Source organism: Ambystoma mexicanum, chromosome 3p (assembly GCF_040938575.1).
Source record: "Ambystoma mexicanum isolate Mex_15411 chromosome 3p, UKY_AmexF1_1, whole genome shotgun sequence".
Classification (NCBI taxonomy): domain Eukaryota; kingdom Metazoa; phylum Chordata; class Amphibia; order Caudata; family Ambystomatidae; genus Ambystoma; species Ambystoma mexicanum.
The window spans coordinates 1,001,308,275-1,001,329,846 of NC_090925.1; the positions used below are offsets into that span (position 1 = coordinate 1,001,308,275).

The following is a 21,572-nucleotide window of genomic DNA, read 5'->3' on the forward strand; positions in this document are numbered from 1 at the left end:
CTGGCCACTTAATGCAGATAAATGTAATAGGTGCTTGGCCTCCTTGGATACCTCGATTGAAGTTGCAGCAGTGGGACTGGTTAAATATGCAGGATAAAAGGAAACAATAAAAATTGGCAAGTCATTTTGGTAATGAATGTAGATCGATTAATTCTTGCCCGGAATACCAGAAGAAGTTCCCTTGCTCCCATTTCCGACTCAATTTAGGAGGGCTAAATTTAATTTGTACCCAACTACGGGGGTATTGATGATTCATTAGAAGCTGGATATGAATGCACCCACGTGCAAATTGTGTGAGGAGGGTAATGTAAATTAATCATTGAAACATCTAATTATGGCATGTGTGGGTTTAACTACTTTAAGAACCAGGTTTTTGCACCGCTGTATACAGAATGTGAGTTTGCTCTTGTTGGAGGAATGGTGGCATATATTCCTTTTAGGGGAAACGCCCTCTGAATTTTTGCAGTGGTACATTTTTGGAGGTTGTGTTTTCTTTCTTTTGAGATTATGCTGTAAATGTTATTGTTTTCTTGGGTGTGGTATATGGTTTTCTGTTGTGGATGGTTTCTTCTCTGGATTGTATTCTAATTTGAAGATGACTGTGCAAGTGATTTTAAATTCGTTTTTCTATATATTTAAAAGGTTTCTAAAAATTGATGGTAGCCTTTACTTGCAAAAGCACATAGCCAAAAAGGCACAAACCGATGGCTACAGATCCACACACGGCAAAATCAAACCTTTAATTTCCCCCTGAACGAACTCCACATGGTGGTTCACGCCATTGTGATCCCTCACATAGATGGGGGAAATGCACTCCTTACTGGGCTACCAAACACATACCTGGCACACGCCTCATTACAGGTGCCTGCAAACTCTACTGCATCTCACCAATAATACACATGCTTCAGTGGCTCCCACTCTCTGCTAGGATCATATTCAGAACTACATGCTTCACCTAACAAAGCAGTCTCAAATGGAATACCATCATACTTGGCAACTAAACTACACACCTCGAGGCTCCCGCACCTCACGTCGCAACTATCAAAAGGTTGGAGGCCAAGCTATTCTTGAAGACTTACTTGAAGTCCTAATGCTGCCTCACCCAAATCATTTACAACTCAATCCCGGCAGAGTCTCGAAAAGCACCCATCATCCTCCAGCTCTGCAAAACACTAAAAACATAGCTTATTCAACAAGCTCTTTGGGTCCGGAGTATAGCTCAGGGGCAACACGCTCGCCTTGGAAGCAAGAGATGCGGCGCAACACAGGTTAGATCCCTGATCCATGCTTAGAAACCTCTGAGTATTAAGCGTGTTATAAATGGCCATTATAATTATTATGATAATACCTGCCGGACACAAAAATCCCTCTCTCTCCCCAATAACTGTACTTTGCTACTGTATAAAAGGTTTATAGTGACATTTTCGAATAACATTTGGTCGAAAGTCAAAATGTCGAAAAAATAATGTCGAATTTTTTTTCCAAATGTCTTTTTTTGTTTGTTTTTTGTTCGAAATGGGGGGGTTCCCCCCAACACCCCTTTTTAAATTTATTTTTCTGTTTTAACCCCCTTTCTTTACTTGCGGAACCCAAAAAAAACATGTAAATGAAAAAATAGAGCATTAAAAAAAAAACATTTTTTCGACATTTTTGTCATTCGACCAAATGTTTGACATTTTGACTGGACACCTGTATAAAATGCCAAGCCCAATTCGGGTACCCTCCTATTGTAAAGCGCTCTGCTGTTTGAGCTAGGTTCGCACTATAAGCAATAAAATAATGTGGGGTAACATGCCTCACTCCCAATACCATCACCTCTGCTCCTCTGTGTTCTCTCTCCCTCTGCTCCTGCTTTCACCAGCATCCCTCTCCTCCTTTCACTAGCTTCCACTTCTCTCTACTTCACTCACTGCTCTGCATCCTTCTCCAAACACACAGATTCCTTCTCAAAACGCCCACACCAATGATCACCGTTATAAGGAAAAGTTACTCACCGTAATGACTACTGTACTTCTAGTCCATAGTCCCCCTTCTTCCATACGTGTGGGACATTCTGTCCTACAGGACAGAAGCTTTATGTAGCAGCATACAAAAAAATGTCAGTCATTTCGAGTTTACGCAGGTCCGGCGCATGCGTGTACACAGGCTCTGCCTCCCTAAGCCCTGCCTCCGGCCTCGTGCCTTAGTCCTTTTCCACCCGTCTAGGTTGACGCCTAACTGAAGCAAAGGCATTTTAGGGGGATGGAGGGAGGGCGTATGGAGGAAATGGGACTATGGCCTAGGAGTACAATAGTCACTGAAGCTTCATTGGCTCGGACTAGGTGAGCATGAGACCCATTAGGCTGAGAACGATTTTGCAGAGAGTAGCTTTCCAAAATAGCTGCCACTCCCCATCTGGAGATAATAGCAATAGAGGCTGAAGAACCCCTGATTTGCACCTCCAAATGTCACAAATAGTTGAGGTGACTTCCTGAAATCCTTGGTCCTGTCCAAATCAAATTTTAGAGTCCTCCTGACGTCCAAGGCATGAAGGACTTTTACGGTTCAAAGTCTGGGTTTGGAAAAAACAGATCTCTGGGTTGATGTGGAATTCCAATGCTACTTCACGGAAGAAGGATGGGTAAGTGCAGAGAACCACTTTACGATGGTAAAACATATCTGCAGGGCCAAAAGTACCAGGAGAGGGGATTTTGTCCCTTTATGTTTGTTGATGCAAGACATTGAGACAGAATTCTCTGTTCTAATGGACACCATTGTGCCCTAGATATTGGGGAGAAAGGCTCTCAACGTTAGGAAGATGGCTTTCAACTTCAGATAGTTGATATGCTGAGCTTGGTCTTCCCCCGACCACCGGTTGAACATTTGAAAATGGTTAATTGTAGTCCCCAAGCCAAACGGGGACAAATCTGTGGCGATAATCACCCGTGGAAAGGGGACTTGGAAGGGAACTCCATGCAACAGATTCCAAGGATCGGACCACCACACCAAATCCTGAACCAATTCTTGATTGATCGGTACAAGACAACTGCTGGTCCTGCGCTTGAGACCACTAACTTTGGAGTGCTAGCTGAGCTCTCTGCATCTTCAATCTAGCCAGAGGAACCGCCTGAACACATGATGCCATGAGACCCAGCAGTCTCTGAAACCACCAAGTAGTGCTACTGTCTGCAGAAAGGAACAGTGAGCGAGCAGGTGTTCTGGATATCTGTCACTTTCCAATGGCGGAAAAACCTCGGCCTCCTGGGTGTCCCACAGGAAGCCTATGAAGATCATACAAACCCTGGGCCTGCATAATGAAGCAGTTAGCAGAACATGGCCCCCAAAGGTTACCTCTCCGCACTACAAGGATCAGGCAGAGGACATCACCATAGCCGTTTGTGAGAAAAGCAGCTATTATGATGCTACTAAGAAACCACGGTCTCATAGCTGAGTGGGCTCCACAAAGAGGCCAAGCACAAAAGTAAAGTAACAACGGGTTTTAACATTGAAATCCAAGTGTTTTTCTTAACATTTGCATCTGCTTGAGTATTTCCCTTTTAAAGTTCACTAGGGTTTGGCGTATGCCTCCAAATAGTCTCTAAAGTACTCTCTATAGATGTGCGCCAGCTTGCGTCTTGTGGATAAGATAAAACTACTTCCGTTCCTCTTTCTAGCTCCTGAAGATGTCACAGCCTCTGCTATGTCCTGAAGATTCAAGTGGAGCTTCATCTCTGCTTTAAGAGAGGCAAGTAGGGTTACCTTTCACATTTAACACAAGCGAGTTTAAGAGGGACTCATCATCTCCCTCACTTAAAGAGTCCTGAAGTTGACTTGCTCTGCAACATTTCTACTTCCCCTCTGGTGCTGTTCCTCAATATCATGCCACTTTTGCTCACCACTCCTACCACCACAGATTTAGCATCTTTGAATCCGGGACACATTCCTAGCCCTTGGTTTTGGTATGGTATTGTTTATTTGTAAAGCGCATATACACAAGGCAAGTGTTCAAAGCGCTCAAGGAGGGAGGGAACAAGGGGGAAAAAATGACAGAGCCCTTGAATTTCTGAACAATACAAGTCTGCATGGTCCGAGTGGGTGCATGGAACAAGTGCATATAATAAAATCAACGGTGTAGATAACAGCAAATTGGTCTGACGACGATTCTGCAGTTTTTCCAAGTGCATTGAGGCACCACCATACAAGGAGGAGAGACACGGGGGAAAAACAGATAGATTATCTTCTAGGCATGGTGCATTCAGATCGTGCAAGTGTGCAGACAGGGGCAGAAGCTGGGGCAAGTGCTGAGAGATGCCACTTTCATGGGTCATTGACCAAGTGCAGTAACGATGAGCCAGCAGTTACATCTTCACCCTTCTGGCTTTGCTACCTACCACCTTGCTAGTCTCGTTCTCCAGAGGACATCCACCCTCATCCTGCCAACTGCTGCCAATCACCTCCACATGAATTCTACCAACCAGCACCTGATAATTTCCAACCTTTTCCCCCTAAAGAGTTCCACCTTCTTCCACACCACTTCACCTCATCAAAACTCCTGATAACTTCCAGCCTCCCCCTACGGATTGACACAGCCACCTCCTGCCTTCCCTTAACCTCTATCCGGTAACTCTCCTTCCATCTGTTATCAAACATACTCCTTCCACAACCTTCATCAAAACCTGCTAACTCACTAAGTTCCTGCCACAACCACCTTCTTCAAACATCCACACCTCTGCTTTGGGCCAGGTTTTTTTAAAAATGTGCGGGTCCCTCCTCATTTTATGTTTGGCATTCTCACCCGTGCGAGAATTCTGGATTTAAACCAAGATTCCCCTTACTGCCTCTGCGCACACTTAATGACCACAGCGGACCTATGCCTACAGCAGGGTCACAGATTAGTGTCTATAATGTGTATAGTGTCTTGTGAATCTTACCATACTTTCTGGGGGAAGTTGGACACTGTATCCTATGCAGCCTGCATGGATCTGTGGTATCCTTTTGAATGACCTAAAGAGTAAGTGGTGACTTTCTTTGGCATGTGATGCCACCCTGCCAAAGACCGAGGCCAAGAGAGGGTGAGTGACTAAGGGGATCCTCCCACACCGCTCTCCAGGTCCATCATACACTAGCTCTGGGAGATCCCTGGCCCCTTTGCCACACACCACTAGATAGTTCCAGAGTAAGTCAGGGGGGTATAGTCACACCAAAAGCAAAACCATCCTAAAATAGAAATAAGGTAGTAAAATGAATCCCATAGATTGAACGGTGTGTAAAATGAGACTTGCTATGGAGCTTCAGAAATATGCTGTTGGAATGTTTATTTTCCCTGGAGTCCATCTCTCCACTCAGTTTGGTCAGAGTTTTACTTTCGCAAATCCAATTGCTACTTTGTCTCTCATCACAGAGGGCAGTAGAATTCTACTAGTCTTCTTACGCAACCACTGACTTCCATTTTTTCTAACAGAAGACATTCACTCCAAACTCTTAAGAGCATGGATGTATGTTAACTACCAAAAAAAGGACTATGTCAAAATTTAAGGCACAGAATTGTATGACTTCTTCCATCTTCAATGTGAAATTCAAGCTTTTGGGCCCAACTCTTTACTCTAGGTGAGTCATTTCAGAGGCCTACTTGCTGGCCTCAGTCAATACACAGTGTAGCAGGTTGTTTGTGGATCTCAGAGCAAGTTCATTCTGTAGGCCTCCAATCTGGCTCATCCACTGTAGTTTCTTATAGCTAAAAAAGATACAACATTGGAAACCTCCTCTGAGTAGCTAATGTGCAAGGCTACAAGGAACAGTGGTGCCAACTTCCTCACACCAATGCCTGACAGCTATAAAACAGTACTACAACCCTTCTCACAACAGGGTCTGTCGGTGTTATGGAAATAGAACATTGAGGGATGTACAATACAGGAGAGCGAATAGAGTTCCTGAGAGAAGAACCACACTGTGCTTTATAACATAAAAGCATAGATCATTCATCGAAGTGCTTTGAGGAGTTAAACCGTGTAAAGGTTGTGTCCACAATATTTCATTCTTCAGGCCTCTATAGCACATTTCCTTTCCTCCCTACTCATTTGACAGAGTCCAGGCTAGTATTTTATATAGTAGTATCCACTTGTGTGGAGATGGCCTTCATAAGGCAGGAGACCACTTACGAAGACTTGGTAGTTTTGGTGAGCTCCTGGATGAGTTCTCCTTTGGGATTTACAGTGAAGATACGAGATTCAGGAAGTCCCACTTGTTTGTAGGCATAGGCATCCTGTGGCAATGAAAAAAAAGAAGAGAAATTCAAAGATTAAGATTGTGGAATAGGATATTGGAAAATGAAAAGGGAGACAAATAGGGAGGGGGAAAACAGATAGAAGAGGTTAGAATTGTTTGAGCAGGGAAGCAAGAGTGAAAAGTTGCAAAACAAAAAAGTGGAAGAAAACTATGGAGAGACTTCACGGGAAAATAAATGGGGGAGTCTTATGATGAATAAACAAATGTGATTCAAGGAACAGAAATACAGGAAAAGGATGTCAAACGTAAGTGAAGAAATCAAAGGGCGGCTATCACAATTCACTTTGTGAAATTTTGTTACTAATTTCATATTTTACAGACCACAGAGTAATATTACACAATGCACAAAGCCCTTTTTGTGAAGTAGAGAAAGCATGGCCAAGTTATTGTCATCATCAAGAGACTTTGCAATTAACTGAAAAGCAAATAATTTTTAGGCTGGTCTTGGAGACGCACGAAAAGTAAAATCTGGTTGATATTCAGAATATCCACAAACTATCCGAGTAAGATTAACATACATGGAATATCAAAAGAAATGAGTAACATTTTCTCGTTCATATGTCCATTCAGTTGTCGAATAATGTGCCTACAGGTAAAAAGATGGACAAGTGGCAATTATGACAATGTAAATACCAATTGCAAATCACACCCTCTTGCAAGTAGGTGCACCCTAGAATAATCAAAGAGAATTCCATCAGCAACCAGAATTCTCATTTGAAACATGAAAACATACCTAATAGTTTGCCTTGAAATACATTTCTCAGATCTAAAATTAATACAAGATTGAAATCTGCAGTTAGGAGGTGGCCAGATGCAAGACTTGCTAACTGTATTGGTACTGGGCAGGCAACGATGAAATCATGGGTGATTCAGCAACTTGACTTTAATAATCAATTTAGATTGGCCGCCTTGGGCTGTTCATATACGAGTCCCCGTTAACCAATAGGGAAGACCATGCTTTGGTCTGCTAGGATTCACTGGGGATGTCACTATTAAATATATCAGTCCTCAACCTGCTTGCTCAAAAGTGGGAAGGAGAGACGGAAGGCTGCTAAATGAAATCCCCTACACAAACACGTGTGTGTTGGATAAAAAATTCCAAAATAAGGCCCTGCATAACAGCAAGAGGAAGGTGGAGGGACAGGATATCAGACTAGGGACAGGTGATGTACTCAATGAGCCCAAATATACATATTAAAACTAAAAGGAAAATTCAAAAGAAATAAACAAAATAAATAGAATCATTTGTGACAGCAGATCACCTACAGTTTATCACCAGGATAAACAAAACTATTTGCACACAGGATGTTATCACAAACCCTCAAATGGCCCATTGCTCACTCTTGTGTCCCAACCTACCAAATTACTGGCAATAACCTAGATACCATGGTCAATAAACCAGCCTGCACTGGCCTTCATGAAGAAACTAGTGTATAGAGGAACCCATAAAAACGTGAATTACTGTTCACCAAGTGAACTGGATTTACACTTCTCCATGCCTTACATTAGGGAAAGTCTTTCTCAGAACCAATTTAAAGAGGAAGGAACAAAAACACATACTGGTAGGACAAGACACGATTCAGAAAGAGAAAGAAGTGCAGCGAGGCAAGGAATGATACATACAAATGAAGAGTTGGAGCGTGCGGACATGTGAATTCATAAGATTAAAGAGAATGGTGGTGTTTGGGTGAGACAAGGAAAAGGGGGTACTGCAAGTTTATCTTCATTTCTCATTATGTTATACAAACCGGATTGGTTAGTAAAATAAATCACACAAACCGTCTATAAGGAACAAGTTACTTACCTGTAACTGTTGATCTCCAGCATGGGTCTGGCATGGATTCACATGCTCATGAATATTCCCCGTCGTCAGGCCGGGAATCGTCGGTATAGAAATAAATCAGTATCAGTTTCGTTTCTGATCTGTCTTTCTCAGTAGTAACCAATCACTGGTCTCTGGGTCATACTGCCCCCATCCAATGACTGCCCTCTCCCTAAGCCCCACCCCTGGCAGCCATCCTCAGATTTGGTAGCACGTGAAGTGGCAGTATGACCAAGTGAAGAGCCGCAGAGGGGTAGGCGGAAGGGGTCGCATGTGAATCCATGCCAGACCCATGCTGGAGAACAACAGTTAGAGGTAAGTAACTTGTTCCTTCTCCAGCATGGGGTCTGGCATGGATTCACATGCTCATGAATATAAGAATACATATACACATGCACAACCCCGGGAGGTGGCACAAGGCTCAATATCAAGCAATACAACAACTCAACATTAAGCAACTCTTACCTCCTCACCAGGCTCACCTTAGGCGAACAGGTTGCGCAGCACTGCCTGGCCAACTCTGGACTCCTCCTTGGAATCCCGGTCGACGCAGTAGAAGCTCGTGAAGGTGTGCGTCGACCCCCACGTAGCAGCCCTGCAGATGTCGAGCAGGGGCACACCAGATAGGAACGCCGTAGTAGCAGCGATCGCTCTGGTCGGATGGGCTCTCGGACGGCCGGGCAGCGGCCGGTTTGCCAACCGGTGACAGTGCATGATGCAGCCGGAGAGCCATCTGGAAATGGAAGTCTTCGAGAGAGCCTTCCCTTGATTCACAGGTCCAAAGTTCACAAACAGCTGTGATGTCTTCCGGAAACTCTTCGTGCGGTCCACGTAGAACTTCAGCGCTCTAGCTACATCTAGCGAGTGCAGAGTCCTCTCAGCCGGCGACGAAGGCGACGGGAAGAAAACTGGCAACACCAAGGGCTCGTTGAGGTGGAAGTCTGACGGCACCTTGGGCATGAAGGAGGGGTGCATCCTCAGCACCACCCTCGTGTCGTGAAAAGTCAAGTATGGAGGCTATCACCTCTGCACGACGAGTGGGAGAGATCCAGGCCCTGCAAGACAGGGCCTGGATCTCTCCCACTCGTCGTGCAGAGGTGTTGGCCACGAGGAATGCTGTCTTCCGCGACAGAAACTTCAACAGCACTGAATGCGTAGGTTCGAATGTGGCCCCCACGATCCTAGTTAGTACCACGTTGAGCTCCCACGCCGGGGCAGGGGCCTTCACCGGTGGGAATGATCGGAACAGTCCTTTCATAAATTCCTTCACCAGACGATGAGACCACAAGGACGCCCGTCCTGCAGTTCTGGTGTAACGTGAGACGGCAGCCAGATGTACCTTGATGGAAGCGTGAGATAGGCCAGCCTTGGCCAAAGACAGTAGGTACGGCAATACTTGAGGGGCCGTAATCCGCAGAGGGTTAATCTTCTGTGCCCGGCACCAGATAGAGAACCTCTTCCATTTGTGTCCGTAGCACTTGAGAGTTGAGGAAGCCCTGGCCTTTGCAAGAACCTCTCTGCAGTCGGCCGGGATGTCGTATCCTCCAAACTCTAGTGCTGCAGGAGCCAGGCCTGCAAGTTCAGCGACTCTGGTTCGTGATGAAGAATGGCGCCTCCTTCTCTGGAGAAAAGATCCGCGTCCGTAGGTAGCTTGACTGGTGTGGACGCTGACAAGTCCAGAAGGTCCGGGAACCAGATCTGCCTCGGCCACGCCAGTGCGACGAGGATCATCCTGCACCGGGATCTCTTGAGCTGGTTGACGAGCCGGAGTAGCAACGGCGGGAATGCATAAAGGAACAGGCCGTCCCAGGGGAACGAGAAAGCATCGCCCATGCTCGTCGGTTGGGCAAACCTGCTGGCGAACCTCCGGCACTTGGAGTTCGCCGCCGTCGCGAAGAGATCGATCTGGGGTTCGCCCCATCGTCGGAAGAGTCGGTCCACTTGATCCTGGCGCAGTTCCCACTCGTGGCACGAGCGCAGCTCCCTGCTGAGTGAGTCGGCGATGGTGTTTTTTATCCCTGCCAGATGAAAGAGTACCAGAAACATCCCTTGTGCGATGGCCCAATGCCACAGATCCTCGGCTTCCTTGGACAGGGCAGGGGATCTGGATCCGCCCTGCTTCCGAATGTAAAACATTGTGGTGGTGTTGTCGGTGAAGATCCTCACCACCTTGCCCTTGAGGGACGGAAAGAAGGACCTGAGGACCCAGAACACTGCGCGGAGCTCCAAGATGTTGATGTGGAGAATCTTCTCCTCCGAGCACCAAAGGCCTCTCGCGTGGAGGCCCCCGGTGTGCGCTCCCCAACCTTCCAGGGAGGCATCCGTCGTCACCGTCACCTGGTGGGCTGGGGCAAGGAAGCCTGTTCCCGGTCAGATGAGCGCGGACACCCCACCATCGTATCGCCTGACAGAACGTTTCGTCGAGCGAGATCCTGTCCTCGAAGCTGCCCGTCGTCTGGATCCAGTGGGCGTCGAGGAATTCTTGCAAGGGCTGCATCCGAAGTCTGCAATGGGGCACCAGATAAATGCACGAGGACATCATTCCGAGGAGGGACTTGATAGACCTCACTCTGGCCACGTCCGTGGCCAGTAGACGTTGCACCTTTCCTAGGATGGCCCTTAACCTTTCCTCCGACGGTGAGGCCCGCCGCGCCACTGTGTCGAGCTGTGCTCCCAGAAACAGGGCGACTTGCGACGGGACCAGGTGGGATTTTGGAAAGTTGATGGAGAACCCCAGGTCCGTGAGCCGGAAGTAAGCATCCTCCAAGTCCAACGACGACAGGAAATCGCCCTCCTCCAGCTGTCCCAGCACGTGCTGGAGGGTGACCATCCGGAACTTCTGTGCCTTGATGTATTTGTTTAGTCGTCGCAGGTCCAGGAGGGGATCCATCCTCCTGTCTTCTTCCTCACGAGGAAGTATCTTGAGTAAACTCCGGAGCCCCGAAGCCTCTTTGGGACGAGCTCGATGGCACCTTTCCTGAGCATCGCCCGTACTTCCAACAGCAGTTGAGGGACGTGATTTTCCTTCCTGGCCACGGGAGGAATGCGGGGGCACCTCTTCTGGAACTCGAGGACGTGCCCCAGGGCCAGGGCGTCCAGCACCCAACGGTCAGTGGAGATGGACTCCCACACGCCGACGAACTTCGTCAGCCGGCTTCCCCCCGGGGTGCTTTGGCGGGGGCCCGACCCGACGGACGGTTCAATCTTGCTTGGAGGCCGCTTTGCCTCCTTGACCACCTTGGCGACAACGGCGGGATCAACCTGACTTGCCGCGTCCCCTGTAGGCCTCCTGCGACAAAGACCTTGCCGCTTGACGGTAAGTAGAGGAGCTGCTGCCGGCTCCTTTGGAGGCACCCTGTCTGCCTCCGGAACTCCGAAAGGACGGCCGTCGTCGTTGGAGCACACCCAGTGCACGGGCCGTCTCCGTGTCCGTCTTGATCGTCTGAAGGGATTCATCAACCGCCTTGCCAAAAAGGTTGTTCCCATCGAAGGGCATGTCCAAAACCTTGGTCTGAACGTCCTGGCGGAAATCCGTCGCCCTGAGCCATCCTCGTCGTCTCAGGCAAACGCTGTTGCCCAACTGACAGAAACCGGTGTCGGCGATGTCCGTGGCCACCGTAATGGCGTGGTCTGAGGCAATCTCACCTTCCTGCAAGATTTCCAGGGCCTCAGCCCTCTTGGCATCCGGAAGGAAGTCCAACAGAGGGGCGATCTTGAACCACACCTCCCTGTCGTAGCGGGCTACGATGGCCAGGGTGTTGGCCGCCTTGATGGTCGTCGCTGCAGATGAGATGACCCGTCGTCCCATCGCATCCAGTTTCCTACCCTCACCGTCCGGAGGGGAGGTTGAAGTCGAGGCCGATGCCCCCCCCCCCGCTTTCTTCTTGGCCGCTGCCGAAACGACCGAGTCCGGGGTTGGTTGCGCCCTAAGGCACAAGGGGGCAGCGTCGGGGACCCGGTACTTCTTCTCGTACCGGTCCCTCTTTGCAGGAGCCGTGGCAGGGTTCTTGAGGAGATGTCATCAAGAAGCGGTACGGCGAGGACTGTCTTCCTTTTAGCCTCGCGCCGCTGGTAAAGGAACCCCTCCTTTTCCTCGGGGCAGAGCTGGGATGCCCTGGAGATCATTGCATGGAAGGATCCAATCTCGTCGGGGGGGGGGACGCCCGGGCAGGGGGCGACGGGGGTCACGTCCCGTCGTCGCCTCTGTCATCATCCGTACCCATCGTAGTCGTGTCCACGCCTGTATCATCCCCGTGGGTAGTGGACCGGGGGGAAGGCAGAGAAGGCCGCGGAGGCAGGAGAGGAGGCCTAGGATGCGTCGTCCTCCTCTTAGGTGGTGGGCTCCCCGAAGGTCCTGGCTCCGGATCCTCCGTCGGGTCTGGCTCAAACTCCTACGTCGGGGGAAGGGGCAACCTAGTCCTTATCTCCGAGCATAAGGACTGGATGGCTGACAAAATGGCCACCGAGGTGTCCTGCGGTGCCGGAAACGACGGGCGTGAGGGCTCTTGAGGAGCCTCGTCTGCGTCACCGTCGCCCTCGTCGTCGCCCTCGTCGGGATCCCTCCCGATGGGCTGGGTCTCCTCTACGACTTGGATGAGCTCCTCTTCAGAGGTCGTGTCCGTATCCACGACGGCCACCGCCCCCTCCCCCCCCTTTCCGAGGACTTCGTGGGGGTCTTCTCCATGGGCCTGAAAGACGACTCCCTCCGGGGTGGCAGGGAGACTCGGTACCTGAGGGCGCCTCCACTGGTGTAGCCTCCACAGGCTGAGCCAGGGCCGGGGCGACATCCTCAATCGAGGTCCTAGCAGGGTGAATCACGGCCAACGTCACCTTCTGTACGCCTGGGGCCTTCACCTTCAGGGGAGGGTCCGAGCCTCGCTCCCCTTCTGCCGGAGTCTTCGAGATCGACCGGGGCCTCTCCAGAAGCTTCGCCGGGTTCTCGGACTTCCTCTTACCCGAGCCAGAGCGTTGGCTCGTGGTTGATGGCGCCGGGGAGGGTGCGCCCTGCCTGGCAGCCAAGGAGCCCGACCGTTTTGCGCTCGCGGTGCTTAGCCTTTTGTTGGGCCCCTGTCGCCGGAGCACCCTCACAGGACTTAGAAGACCGCTCGGACTTCTTCTTCTTCTCGCCTGGCGGGCTCTTACCTTCCAGCCAGTTGGCGAGACGGAGGTGGCGATCCTTCATGGTCCGCTCCGACATGTTTCCACAAAACGCGCAGTCCTTTTTCCTTGTGCGTCTTGTCCTCATGGAGACAGTAGGGGCATAACGAATGCTCGTCCTCCTTGAAAACGTTCTGAAGCTGGCATCCAGGGCCGGTCCTGAAAAGCTTCCCGGGCGTCGAGCTCCCTTTCTCCAGGGCCATGTCCGGGGTAGGCCTTGGAACTTCTGGAATCCTCCAAAAGCGTAACTCGACGAAATCTTCACCCTTGAGGGGCATATCCCCGTTGATCGGAAGTAGAAACGGTGGAGCTTGAGGCTCTTTTAACCGAAAAAATGAGAAAATCTCCTGAAAAAAGCGCGAAAACGCAGCAAAAGCTCGAGAGCTAAGCACGAGGGCTGCCAACACTTGAACGTGCGGTAAAAATCTGAGGATGGCTGCCAGGGGTGGGGCTTAGGGAGAGGGCAGTCATTGGCTGGGGGCAGTATGACCCAGAGACCAGTGATTGGTTACTACTGAGAAAGACAGATCAGAAACAAAACTGATTCTGATTTTTTCTATACCGAGGATTCCCGGCCTGACGACAGGGAATATTCATGAGCATGTGAATCCATGCCAGACCCCATGCTGGAGAAATGTGGAGCAGTATATACGGACTGTTTGGTTAAACTGAGCATGAAATATAGGTGAGAACAGAAACGACCGGGTTTTCACCTGGTGCATTGCTATGCTTGGCATATGAGACCTAGAATGCTATCAGAGATTGGGTGAAAGATCTAGACAACTTTGCTGGCAACCAGCAGTACTTATTTTCAGCCAAGAATACAGGCACAGATTTTGTCCATCCCCTAACTTTATTCTGGAGTCCACAATATTTGAATACAACGTTTTCTGTTAAAATAGCTACTATAAAAAAATCCCTCAAGTCAAGGGATCAACAGAAAAATTCCCAGAAGATTAAAGAATATTTATTTTACAAAGTAAACTGTCCAAGAGTTTAGGGCAGACTAGAACTAATGGTACAGAAACAAAGAAAACAACAGTGAGCTTAAGGACCGTAGTCCATCTGTCTTTCCCTCTCTTCCGTCTGGCACCACAAGCTGGCAGTCAAATTAAGTCACTAAGTCTTTGGGGTTTTAAATACCCAGCCAATTCTATTGAATCAAACCTTCATCGACCTTGTAAAGATGCGACTTTCCTTGGTAGAAGGTTCCAGGTCCTTGGTCTGTGGAAGCCGGTGGTCTTGGCCACTTCAACAGGCTTTGATAATGCCCTTTCAGAGCTAGGAATGGTAAAGGTCAGACCCTGTGGTGCCACTTGGAGACACTTATGTGGCAACGGTCCTACCAATCGTGTGACTCTGCTCTTGGCACTTCTACTTCTAAACATCCCTCAGCATCCCACAACACTTGAGCCCACCATCTCTTTTGGCTTGCCTTTCCACACCCTGGTTGTAGATTCCTACTCTTCAGGAAACTGTTCTCCCCGACATCCCATGCAAAACATCTCTCCATCTTCTCACTTTTTCCCTTTCAATTCCCTCTCCCCACCCTTGTTTTGTTCCACCACCTCAGCCTTCTCTAACATCCCCTCCATTCTCTTTCTCCCCTGCTGCCCCTCTCATTGACCCCCCCAAAGCACCTCCTAAGTCTTCTCATCTCCTCCCTTTTGTGCACTGTCACCGTCCCCACTCCCTTCGCATTAAACGCCCGCTCTTCCTTCTCCACCCTCTGCCACCTCCTTTCCACCCCCTTTCTCACTCAACCTCCAATTCCCAGCAGTACTGACTCACACTGGAAGGTTGGATTCTTATATGGTCCCCAAACTGTGGTACCTGTAATCAAAGAATGATGCTCAGCCGTTTCCTTCTTTGAACGGAGCATGTGGATTGGTTCCCTGTGTTTGAATTTCAAACCTCAGCTGATCTTGTTACACTTTCGCGGTTGTATGCAGAGCTGGGGACTGAATGGTCATTAGGGCAATCCAGCACCTGTTCTCCATTCCTTTCCACCACTGTTGCAAATTGGATCTGCAGCACTTGAGGCTCTTGCAATAATGGCAAAATGTGTATTATTGCTGCTGGCGTCCATTAGAGCTGTGGCTCAGCACAGTATGTGCTACTTGACAACTTCTCTGGTCTGCTCCATAATTGGGTCCTGCAAAGCAATTTTCTTTGCCAATGTGGTTTTTGATTGCCAGGATACAGTTATGGTATTTGTGGCTTCTCTAAACTAGGTCAGCACTCAATAGAGTGCTTTATAGAGGTATACAACAGTACAGATATACAGCAGTGGGTAGGAGACAGAGGGGCATAGAGGAGAGGTACAACTGTACAGGGTGGAGTAGAGGGGCGGACAGCATCTAACGAGTCTGGTTGCGCAGGTGGGGCAACATAATCTCCTAGCTGTTCAGGAGAAACTCCTTGAAGAGGTGGGTCTTGAGTTCTTTTCTGAATGTAGGCGTGTGAGGGCGAGTCTGATGCAGATAGGGAGGAGGCTCCAGAGTCTTGGGGCATAGGCAGAGGCGGCTTGTTTTCTGGTCCTTTCCTTTTTGCAGCAGCAGATTTAAAGTCTGCATGTGTCCTGGCTTCTGGTGGTGTGCTGTCCGCCGGAGATGTTGAGTTTCTCCGCGTGGTAGCTGGGTGACTTGAGGGCAACTGCCTTATAGATGCAGCAAGACTTGTAGGTGATTCTTGCGCGACCAGCATTTGCAGCATTTGGAGACATTATTAGTACATTTCTGGAAAAGGAGAAAATGTCCCTTAAACCTTAATGCGTTGCTACGAGGAGCGAATCCACAAAAACAAAAATGAACAGGGGAATCCTCAATTTAGATACACCAGGGTATATCCATCCTCTAACCTCAAAAATGGTACTTGGTCACAATCCACGAAAGAATACACCATTGCCAAACACAGACACCTATAATCTTAGCATTCTAGATAGATATAGGAAGCTACTAATATAAATAACAAATATTTCTTGCCCTGTAATAGTCTTTCTGGGCATGTATCTGCTTAGAATCTTATGCTATGCATAGGCCGATATCCAATGGTTGGTGTAGAGTATAACAGCTTGCATTTTGAAATTCGAAAAGGGCATCAGTTACCTATGCTGCTTCTGCAGCTGCAGATTGTTTTTCTGATACGCGGTAAGCCAACAAGTGTGCTATGCTTTTATAAACTGTGTCCTTTGCTTCCTTAAAGAGAGGACAGGTGGGCACGTGTAATTGTAGGCAGATATAAACCACAAAAAGACGATTGCGCAGTAAGTAATATTTGCCTTCTGGAGCGAGCTTCTGAATCTGCTTAGGGTCACATGCTATGCATAGATCAGCATGCAGTACATGAAGAAGGTGGTGAGAGAGCTGAAGAAACAGTTGCAAATAAATGCCTTAAGACTGCTTGACCCACTTGTGAATCTGTTCATGACAGAGTATCCACACAGTAATGCTGCGTGAATGTGTGGACGGAGCTCCATGTTGCTGCTTTGCAGATGGCTTCTAATGGAACATTCGCAATGAGAGCGAGTTCCTCCTGTACTACATGTTGAATGTGCTTTTGGTGCAAACAAAGGTATTTTATTGGACAGCAAGTAACACCCTTGTATGCACCCAACGATCCATCTTGCAATAACTGCTTTATTGACTGGATCTCCTTCCCTTCCTGGGGCAATTGAAACAAAAAGTGGTCTGTTTTCCTGGCTTGTTTTATTGAGGTAGTACATAGCGGCTCTTCATAAATCAAGTGTATTGAAGCACCCTTTCCCCTTTATTTTCATTTACTTTGTAGAAGGATGGTAGTTCAACAGAAAGATCGGCATGGAATTCTTAGATATATTATGGGAAAATCTTGGATGTATCCTTAAAACCACTTTATTTTTGTGTATGGACACAAATGGTTCAGAAACGGATAATGCTTGCAATTCACATATCCACCTTATGAATTTGATTGCTATTAAGTATTCCACATTGTAAGTAAGGTCTGCATAGCTACAAAAGGTGGCACATAAGCTTTCTTAAGACAATGTTAAGATCCCAGCCAGGTAGCAATAAACCGTAAGCAAGGGGGGGGCATTACCAGACTACTAATGCCCTGGGGCGTCAGTTACAGGCCAAGCGAAGTGAGGTCCTTAAGCATAGCCCAGGGTATTCCCTGCCCGCTAATGCCCGCACGTGAGTTTTTTTTGCTATTAATACCCAGCACATTGTAGCAGGGTACTAATAGTGTTTTTATCTTGAGTTGAGAAACAACGTGTTTGCGGTTTCTCAGATCAAGATAAAAACAAATCAAGATGGCCACCATAGATCGGTGAGAAGGGAATGGGGGATGGGCCAGGAACACTAATGTTCCCGGCACCTACATGGGAGGCTGAAGCACAAAGTAAGTGGGGCGGGGCAGAGTTGGCAATGTGGAAAAGGGAAATGGGGTGGGAGGTGTGGGGTAAAGCGCACTTACCTTCGTCTCGGCAAGGGAAGATGGAGCCACCCGCTCTGAGGAGTCTCAGAGCAGGGTCTTTACCGGTGTGATAAAGACCACGTTCTGACGCTCCTCATTGGCTGGGAGGCTGCCACACCACCCTCACCAGGTACTAATGCAGGTTAAACACTTAACCACTTCCACCAATACACTATGTTGAGAAGTAGTAAATGCTATACTTTATCATTTAAAAACGATCACACTATAATACAAAATAAATGGCTTATAAAACAGCTAAATACACCTTAAGTGAGTTAAATGCTAGTCCCGAGTTTGGTAGAGAAAGGAGGTACGTAAGAAAGTTAGTTGGAGGAGAGTCAATGGGATTGACATTTTTGGAACAACATACGGTAAACAGTTTCCATTTGTTGAAATTGCAACGTGTGGTGTTGCGCTTTCATGCCTCCTTGAAGATTTCCATACAAGGTGTTGATAGATTTAGATGACCAAATTCTATGACTTCTGAACCCAGGCTGCTAAGTTAGTCAAATGGAGTGTAGGGCAAGTGATCTGTTGTGTTAGCAGGTCTTGTGCCCCCTGAGTTTGCATGGTGAGCAAAGTGACATGTTTAGCAAAGTACCATGGCTATCTTCCCCACATTGGGGCAATGCGTATAACTGTTGCATGTTCTTTGCACAACTTTTGTACCAGTTTATTCAATACTGGTGCCAGTCAGAGGAGGGTGGTGGGGTGTGGGGGGTGGGTCAGAGTATTCATATGTCCCTGACAAACTCATCTATAGTGTATCAATTAGAGACACCTGTTGTTCATATCTGGATGCAAAGCTTTGACATTTTGCATTTTCTGCGACTGCAAAGAGATCAATTATTGGCTGTCTCCATTATGCAAAAATCTGTTCAAGTGTGTTGATGTTTTATTCCCACTCATGTTTAGGGGCTAGCGGTCAGCTTAAATTCTCAACTATAGAGCTATGCTCTCCAGGAACATGTTATTCTGTATGTGCATCTGTCTTTTTAGACACCACTGTCCAAAGGTGAAAGTATGCATCTTTCCTGTCCAACATTTCCACATAATCTCCGTTTTTGAAGGGGCGGAATAACCTCTTGTAGTGTGGTCATTCTAAATGTTTGAGGTTTGATATTTTGGAACTAGGGAGTATAGAGAAAACACTTCTGATTTGTAAAGGTTCTCCCTTGATGGCTCCCTTTGTTAGTAAGGTCTGAACTTCCTCTTGGAGTAACAGGTGGTGCTCTGGTGGTAGGCTTCTGTTGCAGGAACTCTATGCAATAACTGTTCTATGTGGGCAGCACCCACTTGTCTGAAGTTATACCCTCCCATCTGTGGGTGAATGATACGCATCCCCTTACTAGGGAGACACGGGAGGGAACTTGTGCTGGTGAGTCATGGATTTGTGGCTGTGGCTGCTCCTCTGGGAGTTTGGCCTCTACACCCCGGCCTCTTCCACATTTCAAAAGGTGACGAACTCCAGATGTGACTGAATGCTGAAAAGATGGGCTCTTATAGCATGCGCGTGTATGTTGCTTTTTATGATCCTTGCCTACACTGTTGCGTATGAAACAAAAGTCAACCTGAAAAGGTTCCCATCTTTTTTTAAAAGGGTAGTTTGACAGTTTACTGAGACTTTTAATGGTCATGTGTCTTTTGTGTCCTTTTTAAGTATGGCAATGCCTTTGTCAAATAGCATTTTTTCCTTGAAGGACATGTCTAGTAGTGTGGTATGTGTTGCTGGCCTGGACCCCACATGCATCCTGACAACAGCCTGTCAGCTTTGTCAGTAACATCTAGAGCATTCTTTACAACTGTGTTGGCGGATTGCTTTCCTATTTCATAATCTTACTCGTAAATGTTCCGGTCAGTTTCTAAGGAAGTCATCCATTTGGTCTCAATGTGTCTGGTTGTATCTAGCCATAAGTGCAGTGGCATTTGCTATTCTGACCTGGTATGCAGTTATGGACAATTTCTGTCTGAGATCATAGATTTTATTACTCCAAGTGTGGTGGGAATTCATGGGTTGAAAGAAGACCCTTTTTGCAAGTGGTAGTTATCACCTGCAAGGACTAGCCGATCCTTGATTTCCACTGGGTCTACAAGTTCTGGCTTATAACTTTTCTCATCTCTTGGATTGATTGGTATGGTTGGCATTGGGTTAATTAATGAAGGTTTAAACCCTCTTTTTAATGGTTTTTAACTAAAGGATGTACTGGGCTACAGGCTTCTTTTCTTGTAGTATATCTGCAATAAAGTTAGTGTCCTAGTCAGACTCATTTGTGTCAATGCCAAATGTTTGTGATGCCCTACGTAACGGATTATGTAGGTATTGTCTGAGTCGGAGAAGATGTTACTGGTGTTCCTTCTACATCTGTGGATAGACACAGGTAATCTTCCGTTCTATATCCTGATCTGACGTTTTCTCTTTTTGGATGTTTTTCTATAAAAGCCATAAAGGATGTTAATTTATCCATGGTTTCCTGAAACCTCCGTTTGGTCCATGTACTTTTAGAGGGTATATTTAGTTCCTCTTCTAAGTCAGAGTCTAGTAAGCCTTTCTTTTGCATTACCTTTAATAAGTTTTCTTCCTCCTATAGTACATGTTTGGGCTGTTGTGTGGTGTTTATGTAACTGTTTGAATGATTTCAGAAGCATCAGTTTGACTGCCTCTTCTTTTGAGGTGTGTCTCTTATGCTATGGTGATGGTTTTTTGTTTCAGCGGCAACTGGGACAAATGTTTTGACCAAACGTCAATCGTTTTTTATTTTGTAGTCAGAGCATGTATGCTAGACTTCGAACACACCTCTTGTTATTTATCTTTTACATTTTCAGCCTTTTTATTGCAAGGTGTGGTCTTCACAGCGTGACTTGCGTTTCACCCGTCAGAGATGGGGATAGGCTGCAGAGAAACAAGTTCCCTTCACAAGTAGCTCCTCTGCATCTCTTTCGAAGCAGACAATTCCCTCAGCTTTTTAAGCGGGCCCACACCAAAATAAATACAACTCGCTAGGGAAAAAGGCAAACAACACCACCTGCAAGGATATTAAGTATTTATTTCTACAAAATAGAGATGCATCAACAAAGAAATCTGCTGCCGCCAAACGTTCTGAGCTCTGTAGGCATGTGCAGCACATTATAAACACAAATAACATCACTGATGGCCTAATTGTATACAGTACAATTCTACAACACTAATTGGAGGAGTTGTATACATGTAGGGCCTGCTCCATACGGGATATCAGGCCATTGGACCATCTTCATCTGTCCATCTTCGTCCACTTGGACGTTACTGGGCTGGTCATCCACAGTGAGGCTGGCCTAACAATGAATTAGCTACGTGCACAAACAATGTTATTTTATCATTGTAACAATGCACCTGGCAGATACAGGGATAAGCCCGGGGCAGAGCCAAGGTCACACTAACTCAAATGCTTCACTCATTCCCAGACACATCAGCAACTCCCAACGTCCTCCACCTTCGATTTAGGCTATAATTTGACACCACCCTTTCCCTCACTGCACAAATCATGTGACCAGTTTCTGAAGGCGCGATAGCCTTGCCTTCTGATCTTGGTGATCGATCGAGAGGTTTAAAGGTTGTATGGTCGATGGTCTGAGATTGGATGGTACTGTGGCGTGCGGGGGAGAGCGGGGGGATGAAAAATTGCGAAGCTTTATTTCTCATATGGGTATCGTTGGGGGCAGGAGGGCTTTGCTATCTATTCCGTGGGATGGTACTGCCAGGAGGCGCTCTGCTCCCTTCTTATGACCTTACAAGGCGCATTCTTTCCAGGGCGCGAGAGCCTGTAACTTCTTGGACAATGGAGGATTTGGTTCTGAAACTTGGCCAGGGTGGGGGTGATGTCCGCGCTCATGCAAGGGA

General features: G+C 47.5%; 1 protein-coding gene across 3 annotated transcripts in view; it reads right to left on the reverse strand.

The window, feature by feature from the left end:
- LPIN3 (lipin 3) overlaps positions 1-21,572 on the reverse strand; it is a 679,959-nt gene that overhangs the window by 25,105 nt on the left and 633,282 nt on the right. For all 3 annotated transcript variants that reach the window (XM_069652299.1, XM_069652298.1, XM_069652300.1), the window contains exon 19: positions 6,138-6,241. In XM_069652299.1, coding sequence (XP_069508400.1) covers positions 6,138-6,241 — 104 coding nt within the window. The remainder of the gene's footprint in view (positions 1-6,137; positions 6,242-21,572) is intronic.